Raw genomic sequence first — 18,940 nt, 5'->3', positions numbered from 1 at the left:
ATAATTCTCGCTCCACTCAGAATAGTAGTTATCAAATTGCCTACCTGAAGCGCCGTTCTAAATGCATGAGTATTGGTAAAACTGTAAATGTTTAGATTTCGGTAAACTTAGGTTTCGCAAACAACTATTCTTTTTCTCCACATTTCAAACCATTTCGTACTTTAGAACAAGTGCGTAAAATGGTGGTTTAATAGCCCATTCCCAATCAAACTTACTATATGGCCCCGTCAGTGGAGACAGTAAACCTAAAAGAGATTATCGCCGGGTCCCATTACTGTTCATAAGATGTATATGCATTTTTATTCATAAACGATAAACATTAAATCACTTAGGTAGATAATGGTTAATAGTTCATACGACTATAGTTGTTTATTATTATTATATTCATAAATCATAAAAATCTACGGAAATTAGAGACAAATCAAATTTAAAATAAAACATTTCAATTTAAACAATATGATTCATATAATAAGAATATAGGAATATATTATGTTGATTTTAATATTTTATATAAATCCCATTTATTTTTACGAATAACTACAACAAACCATTAAACAGACGTAGGTAGAACCACATTTAAGATAAAAAATACTCCTTGTGTAAGTAACATTAAGTAACTTATAGATAAACAGCTATATTATTTGCTCAACTACAATGATTGTTTAATATTTAAGCAATACTGGTTCATTCAACAAATATAATGTAATTTGTGTACATAGTAAACATTACCAAAATAATATGTAAACACATATTTATACTTCTAAATATTTATTCAGGTACAAGCTTAAAATTATTACATTACTACAAAGAAATAATATTAGGTTAACAAAAAATGAATCTACTTAAATATAGATACTAAAGTATTATATAATATGATAAAGCATTTCTATTCAATGTAAGTTACGAATATTATTACTCAATATCATGAATAGGTATGTCAATCAATAGTAATTATACAGTTATTACTTATCAATCATATTTAATTAATAAAAATATTGACTATGTAGATATTATGAGCTATGACTAATAAACTAGTATTATAACGTTCAAACACGTGAAAATATAAATAAAATTAAATAAAATGACTATTCTAAAGTTCTAAAGTATTATTATTTTTACACTGAAAATGTCAACATGGACGTATAATTGACATGGTTTAGTCATTAAACTTTAATGTTTGCTAAAATCATCCGAATTAAGAAGATTCTAACTACAAGTTAACTGATGATTTAATACTTTAATTAATAACACAAACATAGTATAGGCAACAAACATTACATATACGTAAGAGTATACTACATACATAGTCTGAAATTAAAACTATGACTAGAGTAACTTTTCATACAAATATGTATTGGTACAAAAAGTGGAATTTCAATTATTCTTTGACAATTTATGAATTATATATATGAACTTCAACCACGTACTTATTGTAATTCAAAAAAAAAAGATTTCATACTTATATTTTAAATCACCCGAGTATAGTTGAAAAATCTAATTAAATTATAATATGTTAATGAAAAATCAATTCATGTCTAAAAATATTTCCACTGCTGTAGCATTCCAACAATTTGAATATCAATTATCAATTTCAACAAATCAAATATAGATGCGTTATTAATATTTCAAAATTAAACTTGATTGCACAATATAATAAAGTCACACTGTCCCCGCCTATCACATATTTTGTAATAATTTTCTCAGCTGTTTGAACAAACACTTCTCAATAAATACATTTCTTACAAATCAGTATCTGGAACATTAAAAAAAAATCCATAAGGTTTATAGAGTGTATTAATTATTAAAGGCTATTATTTTAATTTGTGCAAAGTGAAAATGTCAAATGTCTTTCTTGCTTAAATCATTATCATAATTCATAATACTATAAAATAAAGCCAAATAAAATATTTGATTCCAAACTCAAAAATTTAAAAATATCTTGTTTTATTATGTTTGAGTGTTTGACTATGATGAAAATCAAATTTAATTTTGTAAGCTACTAAAATGCATCATAATTACATCATAATTAATTTATAAGTCTTAATCATTTTTAGAATACAAAAATATAAATGAGATAAAATAAGAACAAATATGTACTGACAATATGAATTTATAGGTATTATGTATATCATCTTATGTATGATGAATTATTCAAATTTATTGCAATAAATTATTATTATTTTAAATTACTTACCACCATCATCAGTCTCGGAAGTCGGCACCGGATCATTCCACCACTGTATGGATGCCGAGGCCAATACCAAATATATCGAGTTCGCTACAATGACTACACCACCACTAATCCAGAACACATTACGCCATTCCAATAGAGTATTCTGTAAATAAAAATCATTAACAATAGTTGCAAATATTGAATATATAAAAATACCGCATGTGAATATTACATTTGGTATGAGATATCCGATGAGGGGAGGTGAAACGATCCCAGCGACAGCTCCAACTCCGTTTACCATGGCCATTGCAGGACCAGCATAATTTGGACTCAAATCCATTACATTAACTTTCATGCTTGAATAAAAGAAACCCATAGTGGCCATGCCAACGGTGAAAAGAACGACTACTTTTATCTTGTCGCAACCGGCATACGATGCTGCTAATGTCCCCAACATAGGTCCAATACAAGCTAAACATTTCCAATTTTTTTTAAGCAATTACAATTCGATTGAAATGGTCATTTCATCATATATATATATTGATATATAAGGAACTATTTATATTGAATTTATTAAATAGTTAATATTAAAGAATTAAAGTATAATTTTGAAAACTACAAGTGTTTCACATATCACTCACTCAATGACTGTACGTCAGTCGACAATAGTACCACACTACCACATGTCGAATTTGATGCTATTTTGACGATTACCGACCAATAGATATGTTCGTTATAGTGTAACGTAAGCAAATATCTCAAAATTACTTATATCACGAACATACCTTATTTCACCATAAGCATCGTAAGTACAAAACTGAATATTTAAAATCCAAATACATTTTTCTAGTATAAGGAATCAAGCTGAATTCTAAGTTAACCATTTAGTAGTTTCAAATTTGTGAAGTCAGATTAAAATATTTTCTTATAGATATCAATTAGTATAACACAATTGTGTTGTACTAAATATTGTTGTTCGATAGATAAGTATAACGATGAACTTTAGTTTACATGTAAAATTCTATAAATTTAAAATAATTATTTTACAAAACTCAGCTGTAATAAATAAATATATCCTATATACCTATGGTCGAGAATAATCTTCTTTGTTGTAATATTCCCAATTTTCCATTGGATATCAAATAGTCACTTAACCATCCTGTTAATATGGCGAAAACCCACATCAATACATGCGGCATTGAACTCCATACACCGGTCTAAACAATTTTAAATATTATATCATTTGATTGCTATTTGTATAAAATGTATTAATTTTGTAATAATTAATTATTATACATAATACATATGTATATTATAAGAAAAATATGTATGAAAAGCTATAGATAAGTGTAATTTTACCTATGCAATTATATAACATAAATATATAATAAATTTAAAATTATAATCGAAAGTATTAATTTGGTTTTCTCACTTCTGCAATAGAAAATTTCATGACACTCTTCATGTACTTTGGCAAATCAGCATTTATCATGAATAAAGCCCAGTCGTGAGCGATTTGGCCTATCATTAAGCCCCACATGGGACCTGACGACAACATTGACATCCATGGTGTAGATTTTAATGTATTCTGAAAAGAAGTAAATGTAAGTGTAGAATCTACGAACTAAACTGTGATATAACGAGTACGAAAAATGAATGTTTACCTTATTTTTATTTACTCCTTTCAGATTACGTTCTAGATATGCAAGTTCATAGTCGGTTATTGTGGGGTGTTCGTTCGGTGAACTATATACCAACAGGTTCCAGAAGACATACCAAATCAACCCTACAACGCCACAGACATAAAACACCAACGGCCAATTGTCATCGGTAATCTTAAGCAAATACCCAGCGGAACTTTGAGCCACAATCGTGCCAATCATATTTCCTGATAACAACAGCAAAACATTTAACTTCTGGTCAGTTAATAATATTTTGTACCTATATTATATTCTATAAATATTTACCTGCAAATACAAATGACCCAATACGTGATCGTTCACCGATAGGAACCCATTGAGCCAACAAAGCGTTCATTGCTGGGATCGTAGGGCCCTGTAAAAACACATTTATTTATCTTACCTATCTAGTAAGTTTCATAAAGAATCACAATATATTAAGTTTCAAATTGTATTGTTTGTGCTTTAAATAAAAAATATATCAATTAATTTAAACATTTAATAAAATATTAGTTCCAATTGGTAAAATAAACCGGGAAGGTAATTTATTTTTTTTTTTTTTATTTTTATTTTTTGGGGGTTGCGGCTTTGACAACTGAGGTCATTAGCCTGTGGAACTGTGGGGGAGGGTACTGTAGGTTTTGAACACGTGTGTGAATTTCAATGTCTAAGTATTGCGGTATAGTTTTTGCATAAATGTATTTATAAATTCCAGTTTATATGTAAGTTTACATTAGTTTTATTTTAAATTATGTATATACTCGTATATATTATATAAAACATTTAAATTCGTGTCCATTGTATATTATTTAATCATTGTTTAATCCGCACCCCGTCGGTCCCAATTAATGCGGATAATCTAAGCTCCACTACTGTACTTAATACTGGCTAATAGTGTAGTGTTTCAATTTTCTATGATGATTATTTTTGGAATTATAACAAAGTAATAAAAATCGTTTGAGGGAAAATCATAATTATACGTTTAAATATCCAATGTCATCAATATTTTAACTTTATAAAAAAATTACTTAAAAATTTCGAAATTTTTTTATTTGTGGAAAGAAAAACACTTATGAGGAACTCATGATGTATTCAATTTATAGGCTTAATGACTTTAAAAAAAGTGTTTCAACATGAATCGAAAAATTTAAATTAGCTGAATAAAGTCCAAAATATATTGAAAATAATCATGTAATTTCATATAATATATGGTTATTCATTTTTGGAGAACAATAAAAAAAATAACTTATTTCTAATTATTCCAAGCATGATAAATAATATTTATTTAAAGAAATTTACTACCGATGGAGTATGGATGTAAATTTCAACAATGTATTATGCTTTTTTAATTTCATATAGACCAATAAAATAGAATTTAAACAGCGATACGGTTTCCGGTGTTTCGTTCTTAAGCCATAAATTAATAAATATAATGTAAGATATTCGATAATGTCCGAATGATAATAAATATAACACCTTAATATTATGTAGAACGTAATTATTGATTCATAAATAATATTATACTAGCTTACTGATTATATATAAGCAGGGTTGGGCGGTATCGAAGATACAATTGTATCTTGTATCTTGTATCATGATACATTTTATACTAGTAACATGGATCTTTTTTTTGCCAAAAGATACAAGATACTATTATTGTAAAAATGTGTACTGAATAGTACCAAATATTTCGATTTTCTGTATAAGATAATTTCGTCGCAAATTGTATTTTTACGAAAAATTGTCCAGGTGCAATTGACCCGAAATTAACGATAACGAAAAAATGTACCACACAATCTTATAAATTTAAGATAATTTGATAAACATAAAATTAAATTAAGGTGCCCGTATGGCCGTACACAGTATACGTATCTACACGCAATCAATAGTCGTACAGAAAAGCACTAAACCAAAATTTTCGTTAAAGACTATAACCAATTTTATTATACACATAAAGCAACTATATAATAAGTATAAATTAAGATGTAATTTATTAATTTTGGTGTATTTATATTATATATGTGATGTATTAGTTCATAGTTATAAATGTATAATGTGTACCTACTGACTTATTCTATTATTTAATATAATTGTGACTTTATAAATATTTATTAATACTATTATTATGTATTTATTATGTATAGACATTAAAGTGAATTGTGTATAATCGTTTTACCTTTAATAATTAATAAAATTCGATTGGAAGTATAAAAGTATCATGTATCTTGTATCTTGTATCTTGATACACTAAGTGCATGCATCATGATACTTTTTTGATTATCTTGCCCAACCCTGTATATAAGCCTATATAGCTTTACTATTTAAACTACTTAGGACAGTTACAATTGATGTTTTATTTTATTTTTATTTGTATTCTTTAAGAGGACGTCACACCCGCATGTGTTGTCTCCGTCTAACACACGTAGGTACGACATAGACAAAACGCGTTTACGCAGTCTGAGTAGAAGTATAGAACTCGCTCAATTTTGGTTCTACAGTAAAAATACCTATTATAAAATTGAATTGTGACAATATTTCTGAGGGCAAGTCGCTACGTTTTTTTTTTTAAATTGAAATCTTGAAAAGTTAAAGGTATTTTAAAAATGTTGAAATTTTTTTTATTTCTAAACGATATAATGAACGTTATATTGGGTATAGATGGAAAAAACGCAACGACTTGCCTTTAGAAATATTCTCACATTTCAATTTATATAATAGGTATTTTTACTCTTAAACCAAAATTGAGCGAGTTCTACTGAGACTGCGTAAACGCGTTTTGTCTATGTCGTACGTGAATATCAGACGGATACAACCATGTGGGTGTGACGTCCTCTTAATAAAGTTGTTATTATAAATAAACAACAACTATTATTTTTGAAAAACGCGTTTGACAAAAAATAATTTATGTTTTTCAAACACAGTAATTATATAATATTATATGGTGCCATTTTACTGCGTAGATTTATAATTATTTATTTAAAGTTTAAATATCTTGTCGAATTTCTACATACAATAATATACTTAATTTTCAATACCAACCTATAGCTAATACTTTTACGCATTTTTCCCTGGTTATTGTTACGACATTGTTTCTTTTTACATTTTTGAAAAATACTATGATTTTAGGAAACAATTTATTCAAGGTTTTAAGAGTGAGTTATAGAAATAGTGATTAGGTACTAAAACAGTTTAGAAAAAAAACAACAAATTTCATTATTTACTGGAATATTCATAATTTAAAAGTCGTATTTTAGAAGTGAAATAAATTGTTTTCATATGTCCATTAAAAAAACTAATGCCAAGTTTTTTTATACATAATACAGAAAAAGGAATTAACGTTTATATAAATAAATGAATGTCCAGTAACCTAAATTTGTTCTTATACAATATTAATTATGCGGAGCCATTACGTTTAAAAATAACGTAGGTAGGTATGTGTTTTATGGATTGCAATATGTAATTAATCAAATTATTACAATAATAAACTCGTTAGAACAATCATTTTCTCAACTTATCACATAGATGAAACCATGACCTCTTGACTAAAAACAATTATTTAATGAATAGTACCTATTAAGTAATTTACCCCATACTGCCTATTGAATAATCAATCGCTTTTTGTTTCGTAAACACAATTTACCATTTCCGGATAAAATAATAAATAAGTAATATTGTAATAATAATAATTATTGTTTTGAATTTTTTAGAGGTATGCAATAAGAACTTGTCGATTAATTAAAAACCAAATATGGAATCTAAATTCGTGGTGATACTTTTATATTTTAGTAAGAAGAATAAACCAATCATTCTACCTACCTATCATTATTTTTAAATATTTTATTCTATTATTTTGGTTGAGTGCATCTATCTCTAGTAGTCTAGTCAATATATTGACTATTGTATACTCCTATTGTTTTAGACTATCAATTCGTTTTTAACTGGGATTAGCTTGGAATTAAATTCGGTGATATTGTTTTTATATTTAATTCAATTCAATTCATTCAACTTCAAAATACTGGTATTCAAACACGGTTACTTTTTAATAATACTGTTTCAGATTCAGAAACAATAATTTTTATTAATTTTTTTTTTTTAATATTACAGGTGGTAATTTAGAGGTAAGTAATTAAAATAATCGGGCAAGTGAATAATTCTCTGCTCTACATTAAGTATCTAGAGGAGTCACTGTAATGAATGTGTTAAATTTGAATTCTTTGGTATCAGGTACTAGGTAGTAGGTAGCAATAACAAACTTTATCGCATGGCTTCTCGAAATGTATTCGATTGCGTGATGATGCCGTCTGTCGGCACAATTAAAAATTCACACTTGTAATTTTTTATCATCAGGTCGAACACCACACAAACGTGTATAATAAGTTATAAGTAGATTCCGGATTAGTAAAAATGTTCATATATATTTTTTTTTTAGAACATACAGTTTGATAGGAGTAACTATTTAGAAATGTTGATGATTTGTTTAGCAGAGAATGTATAGAAAAAAGTTTATAGGTAGTAATAAATAATATGCCTATATGTGTATTGAAACATATTTGGTAGACAAGTAATTTACTATTTATGTTTGATTTATGTATATAAAATAAAATTATATAAAACAAAATATGATAAACTTGTTTGTACACATAGGTATTCATGATTTTATAAACATATAGACTATAATAATTAGTAGGTAAGTGTATTTAGAGAATTATTTTGGAAAGGTTTTGATATTGGTTAGGTAATTTAAATAATATGTCTTATGTTTATAAATGGTTTTTTTTTGTATTCTTTTTTTACTATTTTATTTTTGTTTAACCAAAGAAATGTAAATACTAAATATGTAATAATTTAATATTTATTTATTTTTATATATATTTTACAATATTTCAAAAACGAAAAATTGCTTTAAATATCATATGAGATCTATGATAAAAAAATGTAATTTATCTCTTTAAACTTTAATCGAAAATCTATGTTTTTCAACAAAAATTTATCAAAAAAAAAAAAACCAGCAGGTACCTGCTACAATAATATTTCGTTTAAGAGCATATTATTTCCGAAAAATGTGTAAAATGTTTTAAACATTTTAAGATCATAATAATTAGGTGCATATTTTAAGGTGTATCGATACATAAATATATATATTATTTTAGATTTTTTAGTTTTTTATTTTAGTTATAAATGATAAGTAATAATACGAGCGATACCCAAGTAAAATATTGACCAAAATATTAACGATGTTGTAACTTAGTAATGATTTTTATTTAAATTATTAATTTAATATATTATAATATAGATTACCTAATGCATACATCTTTAGGTACTATAATTATGTATGTCAATTAATGTTATAGAACTTAACAGAGGCTAATTTGTAGCTAAATCTTAAATATAATTAAAATATTTAATACCTAGAGTTTATAAATCATAATTATTATATAAATATCATTACCATAGTTTTAGTACCATTATCAAACAAATTAGCTTTAGAGTTTATTCTATTCACTATAGTGCAGTGTTGCTGTTATGACATTTCGAATTGAAGAGGTTATCATCTTTTCTGTATTTACTTAATAACTATAATGATTATATTATTATACTAATAATAACATATATTTTCATTTGTTTTTATTAAATAAATTATATTTCTCTTGAGCATTTATGTACGAGTTTTATACATTTTATCACTGCCCGGTAATGTATTGGGATAAAATTATATTAATAACTATACCGCTACTCCGTTCCAAATATCCCAATTTAAAATATTAAAGTTAGATAATATATTGAATAGGAAATAACCTTCTTTGCCTATAAGTTATATAATACTTAATAGTTTATTTATAATAAAGTAAATTTTCTAAAAATTATAATACATTTCCCTCACGCAAAGGTACAGTTTTGTTATCACAATGGACTGCAGTGTATCAACTCCGTAATGTAATTCCGTAACAATACATTAAGTTACAAAGTACTCTTCAATATGCTTTCAAATACAAAAATGTAATCATAATAATTTGTCTTAAATTCGTAATGACACTTACTTCACCAACGCCTTCAAGTACTCTAACACCGATCATGTACGCGGGACCGATCCTAGCAGCAATTGGTGTCAATAATGTGAGAACAGCGGTCAGGAAAATACCGACACCAAACACATGTTTTCCACCATATTTCTGTGCCAAAATACCACCTGGTATCTGAGCAAATACATATCCATAGTAAAAAGCACCAAGGATATGGCCCTGAAGTGTTTCAGACCAGTCAAATTCGGCATTCTACAAAGGAACATAAAAAAATTATATTAGAATACATTACTTCTAAGTTGTCTAAACAGTTTACAGTTTAAAATATTATACCTAGTGCTAAAGATCGTAATATGTATGTTTTTAACTCATATCGTCTCAAAGTACATAACATAACCGCTTAAGCTGAACTAACGGACGTTTTATTCTACACCTGAATATTAATATCATTGTTTGAACATTTTTTAGTTTATACCAGATATTGTTTCATAGATTCTATTAAATCAAATCAATGTAGCTGGTTAACTCTAGTTCGATCGTACGAATATTAGTAGGTATGTATTATAATACTTCACACTTTCACAGATAACGAATTTTATAACTTGATATAATATTAATGATAAAGTAATCTTTAATTGACTTTCAATACAATTTATTGATTAGATATAAACATTGGGCATTTTAATCCTGGGTTATTCATTTATTCATACTTATTAGGCAGGTAATCATTATCATGTTCATTCAATATAAAAATATTTTTTTATAAGTATAATAATACTGTATATCGAAATATATTCTATTTTTAAAATCAGTTGTTTATTACGATAATTGTTGACTATTGTTTAAATGTTATAAATGTACATGTTATACAACATTGGCTTGGTGAGCGAATCAAAGCCCAATAATTATATTATATAGATTTGTATCCAGCTCATTTTTTAAATTTAATTATAGCGACTAGTATTTTATTATACCTAATACATGTAAAATGTAAAACAAATTAAATGAACATACAGGATTTGTGGTGTTTGTCGTTTTTAATGGTCCTGGGCACCCATTAGGGTCTATAGCTGTTCTATGAATGTCTTCTACCATTTCAGTAATAGCTACACTCAGTACTGATCGCATAGCATATGCATTAGCAATGCCTATGAATCCCATGATAGCTATTACATAACGCTTTGAACAAGCACCTAATAAAAAAAAAAATGGTTTAATAAAAAATTATTGTTATTATTATATTTTATAATAGAATTATTTTAGTCGTTAACTATTTTATGGATAATTGGTATTTTTATCAATAATATTTGTACAACTAACTGTCTATAATCGACCTTGATTCTGAAGGCCTCCTATTTTTTGATTCCATGATAGTGGTTTTAGTTTCTGAAAAATTATATACATTTAACATAAATCAATACAAATTATAAAAATCCATCTTACCCACAAGCTCACTAAAAAATATACGGAATCATACAATTTTGATTTGTTCAGACTCAACAATAAATAGGTGTAACCGATCTAAAAAACATAAAAAGTAAAATAAAATTATTGCAATTGAGAGAAATGTCGAAAACCTCAAAGCAAGTAAAAGTATATAGTTGAACGACGGCGACAAATGAATTAATATGCAGTGTGTATACATTATGCAGATAATGATGTACCTACAGCATCAGAATAGTAATAGCAAACATATTTAAACAGTATGAAAACCCGTCCTCAGTAACTAGAAACCTATTTGTCGACCTTATCGTTTTAAACAATGACAATCGTAGGTCATATATGACAAAATTTGCATTTAGTATTTGTGACGGTAAAATATAAAAAAGTGTTTATAATAATGAATATCACTATCTGAATATAAGTCTAAACCTATATACTAATCCTAAAATTTAGATCATGCAAAAGTGTGATGGTCTTCTCTTTTTTTTATTTCACATTACACATTTGCATTTACATTCTATGATTGTACAAAACTATACAAATTTAAAAATACTCGTCAGCACACCGATTTTATCACCAATATGTATACTAATAAATATCTGTCAAAAATTATTTACAAAATAATGTTATAGTTACGACTATATCACACGTTTTATGCGATTAAAATATTATAACTTGTATTCTATATTATCAGGTATTAAGGTTTATATAAAAGATGTATTACACGAAATCGTAGGTACGTATAACATGAAGCGATAATTTTTTTTTTCGTTTAAAATGTTCATTTCTTTAAAATTCTTAATTATCTATAATCGACACTTTCTTTTAGTTATAACTACGGTAATAAAACTGTGAATGGTAAATTCGTGATAATTATATATTTTAAATTTATCAGTTGTCCAATAACTATAATAGGTGTTCAACTGCAGTATCCATTCCTGTAATCAGGCAATACTTTATTACCTGATAATTATTTTAGCGTATATTTTAGCACAAACAATTATAGATATATAAATTCGTTCACAATTTTATATTTTTCAAAATTTTCTTAAACAAGTTTACGATTCTGTTAATTTTACAATATAGTAATAAATTTAAGAGTATACCTTTATTGCACAAGAATATTATGTTTATGGGTACTAAAAATAATATACATCGTTATAAAATAAATTTCTCAGTTTTTTGAAAAAATATTGTTTTTGATAATAGGTATACCTGTAAAATAAAAAAAAATCTTTATAGATAAGTTACAGATTTTAAACTAAAAAAAAAAATGACACGATAATGCTTTTCTATTCACTTTATTACTTTACTGAAAGATAGAGCACAATTGTATAACAAAAATTATAAAATTGAATTTAACCTGTTGATTGGTTAAAACAAACAGGTTATTAAACATTTGTTTATATATATTTTTTGGTAAAAATGTGTGGTGTTGACTTTTAACATTTAAGACTTAATTCAAAATTAATTAAATTATATAAAACCTAGAAAATTTCAACTCACAAATTGTAGTAAGTTAAACATTAAGGATACTTGCACTGACGTGACTACGTGAGTGAAAGAGACAAAATACGTTCAACTTATTTCCTAAAAGTACAACTTTGTAGAATGTAATCATGAAATATATGTACATTTCTCTAAGACTATTGATGATAAAAGCTCATACAATTATTTAATCAAACATTATTTGAGTACAGAACTTTAAGCATATTATAATGAAAGTTGTATTAAAATGTCAAGTTTTATAAAAACAAAAATAAGACAAAACATTTTAAAAACCTATAAGGGGTTACGACAGTAGCATTTTCGACAATTAGATGATTATATTACGCGTATAAAAATAAAAATTAATTAAGTAGATAACCCATTGATATTTGAAATCTCAATTCAAGTGAGTTTACCTAGACATTTATACAATAGGTTATATACATATAAGTACTCGTATTTTGCAAAATAGCTTACCTCTCCGGCTCCACCCAAGTCTGGCTTATTATCATTTATCAAGTATACTTGAATAATATTTCAGTTATAATTTGTTAAAAATATACCAAGATGGCAATGTTTTTAAAGTTAATTATTTGCTTGGTGTATATTTAAGCGCACCTATATGTTTATTTACATAATACCTAACCCTTTTGAATTTGTAAAATGACAGTCATTTCAGGGTGAATTGACAAAATTGTTATTCATGAATAGGTCAATATTCGTCACAGTGTCACACCTCGCATGATTCGTTCTTCAGTTCATAATTTTGACATTTTTTAACGCACGTGATTACACACAGGCGTGCAGCGTATTATTACAGTATCGTACGCGAGGTTTAACGATTTACATTGTTTGAAGCTTATAAAAGCTAAATTAACTAGAAAATTACATGCCATACTGTGCTAAAATTAGCACATGTAGTTTAACAATCTATGTTAAGTCATAATGTACTCATAATACTATTATTTGTTTACAACAATAATTACCTACAACTATATTTTCATTATAAATTAAAAATATTATGATAGTAGTACCTATTATATTAATTTCATTAAAAATACATTTTTTTAAATTTACAACTTTTCCCTTTTTAATGAAAGCCATTATGTTTATTATGTTTTGATTCAGAAATCAATAACCCATACGCTTAAATAAAGTGTTAAATAATTTTCAACCGATTTTCCCCATTTTTGGGCCAGCTATAGAGTATTTTTTTTTGTTTCGATTAAATTTTTATACAAATTGTTAATTTATTTCGACGAGCTAAACTCGTGCATATTGGCAATGTGATATAATATTAATATAACTGCATTTAAAATAGGTATCTCACTAATTATGCATTTTGTATAGGTTGGGTTCAAATGTTTATATTTTAAAAAATAATTTCAAACTGAATTATTAATAATTAAATAATTTAACGAATACTTAGCTATTGTTAATTGTTATTATAATTTAAAAGAATACGCCTGAATACATTTACCAAATGATTTTTAGAAATATTAATCCATGACATGATAGTATAAACGTGTATGGTAATAACTACAATTTCAATGACTTTTTTTTTACTTATTTTGTTTTATTTATGATCTGGAAGTTGAAAATTGTATATGCTTATTCGTACTGCTATGCCCTAAGGCTATAAGTAGATGAATTAGCATTCTGTTCGTCTTTCATTCATAATAATTTATTATTATAATTTTGGGGTAGTGCTACCGGCTAAATATTGCCTTGACACGGTTTGCCATTATATGTGTATACTGAAGTAGCTGCTTGCATTAGTCAATAACGACTATATTATAGTAGATTAAATGCAATAACTGCTCAATTATCCATTCATAAAGCGACAAATATAGCGGTATGGTCTAATATAATATGTTACATTTAAAAGGCGTGGGAAGGCGAAGATCTAAACGAATTTGATACTACTCAACACTCGTTATAAAAAGAGAAAAGAAAAAAGGAACAGTGAACCTTATTCATTACATGATCTTTTACGATTATGGTATGACCACAATGTACTGCCATAATCCGTATGTATAATATTATCTATTGACATTTCTCTTGATTGATATACTTATTTTACAATACCTATAAAGGATTTCATATTTTTTTTTGTAGTAAAAGTATCATATGTTATAACTACAAATGAAAAAGTTATATAAGTGAATTATATATGAAATATTAAAGGTGCTATTAAAATATACCTAGTGGCTATTATACATGCAAGTTGTACATTCTGTTTTAAAAATGTGTACCGGGTGTACAGTACCTATACACGTAATAATAAAAATATTACATATTTACATGACGTAGTTACCTACTTTGTGTTACGTCAACGCTTGGCGTGTACACTTTATAGTAGGTAGTTTTTACTAAGTATAAAATAAATCATGATGCAAATAAACTATGCTTTTAAACTTTTAAAGAGTAATTCGTTGAGTTAATGATATACATATACAATATATTTCATTTGATCGAAATTTTAATTTTTTTTTTTTAACTTAAGACCTTTTTCTGCCTATACCTATAGCCTATCTAGGTAATTTAATTGTTTATTTTTGACGCCTAAGAATTTCTAAGCCTATTTCTTATCATTTTGATTAAATCCTTCAAATAAGATTCACATTAAAATAACTGAATAATAAAAAAAAAACCAAGAAGATATATATAACAGAAAATGTTGTTATTTAAAAACAAAATGTACACATAATATATTTAAACCATAATCGAATACTGACAAAGTAATAATTATTATTACCTAAGCATAACGCTACATTTAGAAGTAATGCCTGTTATGGTATTAAATATTAATACAATATATAATTATAATATAATATAAGGACCATTATATAATAGAATCTTCCTAATCCTAATAATGTCACTGGTTAGTGTTATTTCTATACAATACGAATAGTCATCGATAACAGGTGGAGATGAGAGATCAAAACGATGATAAAGAGAAAATATTACAATCACAAATTGAATCCACTATACCTATTGCTATAATGTCAAATTTATCGTTATCGTGGTTCGAATATTTTTCTGACTCAAGGACATTATAATGATCCTGTCCTCCTTAATTAAAATTCGCTTACCGTGTCTTTATTTATAAGAATATAAGATTATTTATTAGTTATTACATTGATAGATGTCTAACAAAATAATTATGATTAACCTCAACCCAATTTGAATAGTATAAAATAATAATGAATATAAATATGTATAATGTATATATATATATATATTATACATACTTTTTAGATTTATTATTATATTTTATATAATCGGCAACTGTCAATAATAAATTGTTCAGTTAAAAATATTTTATACTGTAAAATGCATAATACTATACTTTAATATTGCGTACCTACCTATAATAGGAATATAATAAAAATTAAAAGGTACATGAAATCCGGTTTTTTAATACCTATTAACCATATTATATTATGTAGAATTTATAAGTTGATTTGACACGTCTACTACTATTTTATATTTTGTATTTACGTTTATTAATAGTCTTGGATATAATAATATATAATACACATAAAAAAATTATTTTATCAATACATTGCATGTATAGGTACGTCATACACGCTTAGTCAGAAAAATACAAAAAGTATAAAATGTGTTCTAACTACTGCTATTATTTTACTTATATTACTAAAATTTTATAATTACAAACAGTATCGTTCGTTAAAATGTAATATTAATGAATGAACAATATTGTTGTATACCTACAAATCTCCAGTATGTAGTAAAAATTTAAATACCATAATATTATTATTAACTGGTTCCTAGATACCTATAGTATAAATCTATTATCTAAAATAATAGTTGATGGTGTGTGTGTGTGTGTGTATGCAAGTTAGCTACTACATATGTAGGTAGTATGCAGGCAGTAGGCACATCACTATACGAATTTATAGCTTCCTGAGTGATAACTGATAAGTAATCTCATTTCATTTTAAATGTATCCCTACCATTGTACATACATTATGCAGTACTTGCTTATATTATTAAATGTTAAAACTTTCAAATTCAAAATAGTATAGGTACTAAACCAATAGCTACTAACAAAGTTATAAAGAGTTAAATATTATTGCAAAAATATAATAACAATGAACAGCAAATTTCTGCATACAATCAATATAAGAGTATTTTTTGAGTAACATTGATGAATCAACATTTTCCAAAACTCGAATACATTATTTGTAACTTATAAACAATATAAAAATTTATCATCGAATTATAGCCACAGCCCCTTCAGTTCATAACTAATGGGCAATGTCTCTCTACATAAACAATCGAAAAATTGAAACTGTTAACCAATTTGTTAAAAATGACTACAATAAGTTTCATTCTAAACTACAACGTCGCCCTAATCCTCTTAATTTCATCTATCTTGGCATCTTGCACACTGTTACCGATAGGCGATAACTCTTCACGTCACTTTAAAATGTTCTGGAGCCGAGATCATTTTCTAGATTAGTATTTTGATTACAATTTTTTTCCCGAAGAGTCTGCAACGAAGTCAGGCTTCCCTCGCCATGCTTATTTATTATAATTAACAATTTTATATAATATGTTATCAATTTATCATATTTACTTTTTGTGTTGAAAAATACAGATATAGTAACTTTTTCTAATAAAAAAAACCCTTTATTTATAAAGGTATGTTTTATTAAGTTTAGCGCTTATTTAAAATACCTGGAGTAGATACATAAATTAAAAGTTAAATTTAAATTTTTTGATCAACGTTTAAAAAAAATTTATTAAAAACCACTTCTATACAAATTAAATGTATTTATTAGAACAATTTTAATTGTTTTTAAATTACCTATACCTAAAATAAAGTTTTTTTGATAAAATAATAATAAGAATATAAATTAATAATATACTGGTATAAGTGTGATACTATATTCTTCCGTATATTTTGGTATGATAACATGATTATAAAAATGTAAATTTAGTTACAATATACTCGGTATACATAATACATTTGTATTTTTGTCAATACCATTGAATTGACTCTAATTTTTTTACTAGTTAATATCACTATAAGTTATTAGGTTGGTATGATAGAAATAAATACAATTACTATTTGTTGGTAATTATTTTAATATTATTAAAATAATTACTATTTGTTGGTAATTATTTTAATATTATTAAAATACTAAAATGTTTGCATGATAGTAAAATTATCTAGAAAACTTAAATATTTAATGCTTTAATTTGTCATAAAACCCTTAATATCGGTACCTAGTATAAATAATTTAATACGAATGATTATACCTATTATTTTTAACTTGAAATATATCTTTTCATCTTTATTTTATAATTTATAGAATATAATTTTAAAATGCAACAGTATATTATTAATTTTATATTTTAGACATTTACATTAACTAGGTAATTTTAAATAAAGCTTCTTTCTGAGTTAATATCAAATATTACATGACCGTCAGATAAACATCTTATTAATTTTAAAACTATAAAGTAAATAATAATTAATTAATATTAAAATTAAACTATTACAATCTTGAACAAAATAGTAGGTAGTTAATTGCCCGTTATCGTTTTGTGTACGTTTCTAATTTTAAAATTATTGATAAATATACACTTACCCAGCATTCAGCAAAGCGTTAGGTCTGAGCAATGGGCACGTGACGACTGTTCGTAACAAAACCACTAAATAGAACTCTGAACTTGATTTGCTAGTTGCTACACAGACATGATGGCATCAGAATATGTAAAGAAATTGTTTCCACCACTTTTTCGTTGATTACTTCTCGATTAAAAACATATTAATTAAACAACAATAATGATAACAGTTGCATTTTACTGAATAAAGTTGCATGTTGTGATTATGTTCGTATAATAATATTATATTATTTTATACATAGTACAATATACATATTTCATATTATATTACAGTAAAAGTACAAAATATATCAATAAAACATATGATAAGGAACCTATACAACATGACAAATATTTAACACTCAGATACACGTAGAAAAATATTCTGTGGTGACCTTTGTTAATTATAGTATTTTTAGACATTTAGGATGTTTTCAAAAATTAATATACTCATAAAAATAATTGATAGGTAAACGTTTTTTTTTTTTTTGAGACAT

The 18,940-nt window shown here is 25.9% G+C and overlaps 1 protein-coding gene across 2 annotated transcripts; it reads right to left on the bottom strand.

Moving 5' to 3' along the window:
- Positions 1–751: 751 nt before the first annotated feature.
- Positions 752–18,510, bottom strand: LOC132941710 (sialin-like). 2 transcript variants are annotated; one of them, XM_061009861.1, is made up of 12 exons: positions 18,428–18,510; positions 11,320–11,393; positions 11,193–11,258; positions 10,887–11,065; positions 9,891–10,124; positions 4,141–4,228; positions 3,838–4,061; positions 3,606–3,761; positions 3,258–3,390; positions 2,406–2,644; positions 2,195–2,336; positions 752–1,753 (listed from the first exon to the last, which is right to left on the bottom strand). In XM_061009861.1, exons 3-12 carry the CDS (start codon positions 11,239–11,241, stop codon positions 1,740–1,742), a joined length of 1,458 nt encoding a protein of 485 aa, XP_060865844.1. In that variant the 5' UTR covers positions 11,242–11,258; positions 11,320–11,393; positions 18,428–18,510; the 3' UTR covers positions 752–1,739. The 2 variants fall into 2 exon arrangements, with proteins under 2 accessions (XP_060865844.1, XP_060865843.1); XM_061009860.1 differs by having other exon boundaries at positions 11,316–11,393; positions 18,428–18,508.
- Between the last annotated feature and the right edge of the window lie 430 nt (positions 18,511–18,940).

Source organism: Metopolophium dirhodum, chromosome 3 (genome assembly GCF_019925205.1).
Source record: "Metopolophium dirhodum isolate CAU chromosome 3, ASM1992520v1, whole genome shotgun sequence".
Classification (NCBI taxonomy): domain Eukaryota; kingdom Metazoa; phylum Arthropoda; class Insecta; order Hemiptera; family Aphididae; genus Metopolophium; species Metopolophium dirhodum.
The sequence above is the reverse complement of the archived record's forward strand: the minus strand, read 5'-3'. Positions and strand labels throughout refer to the sequence as shown.

What these genes read in the sequence shown, in the direction of transcription:
- LOC132941710 (XM_061009861.1), bottom strand. Translation starts at nt 11,241, where the DNA reads ATGGAATCAAAAAATAGGAGGCCTTCAGAATCAAGGTCGATTATAGAC. An exon ending in ATCAAGGTCGATTATAGACA is followed by an intron (nt 11,066 to 11,192) that starts GTTAGTTGTACA and finishes TTTTTTTATTAG; the next exon opens with GTGCTTGTTCAAAGCGTTAT. An exon ending in CGACAAACACCACAAATCCT is followed by an intron (nt 10,125 to 10,886) that starts GTATGTTCATTT and finishes GTTCCTTTGTAG; the next exon opens with AATGCCGAATTTGACTGGTC.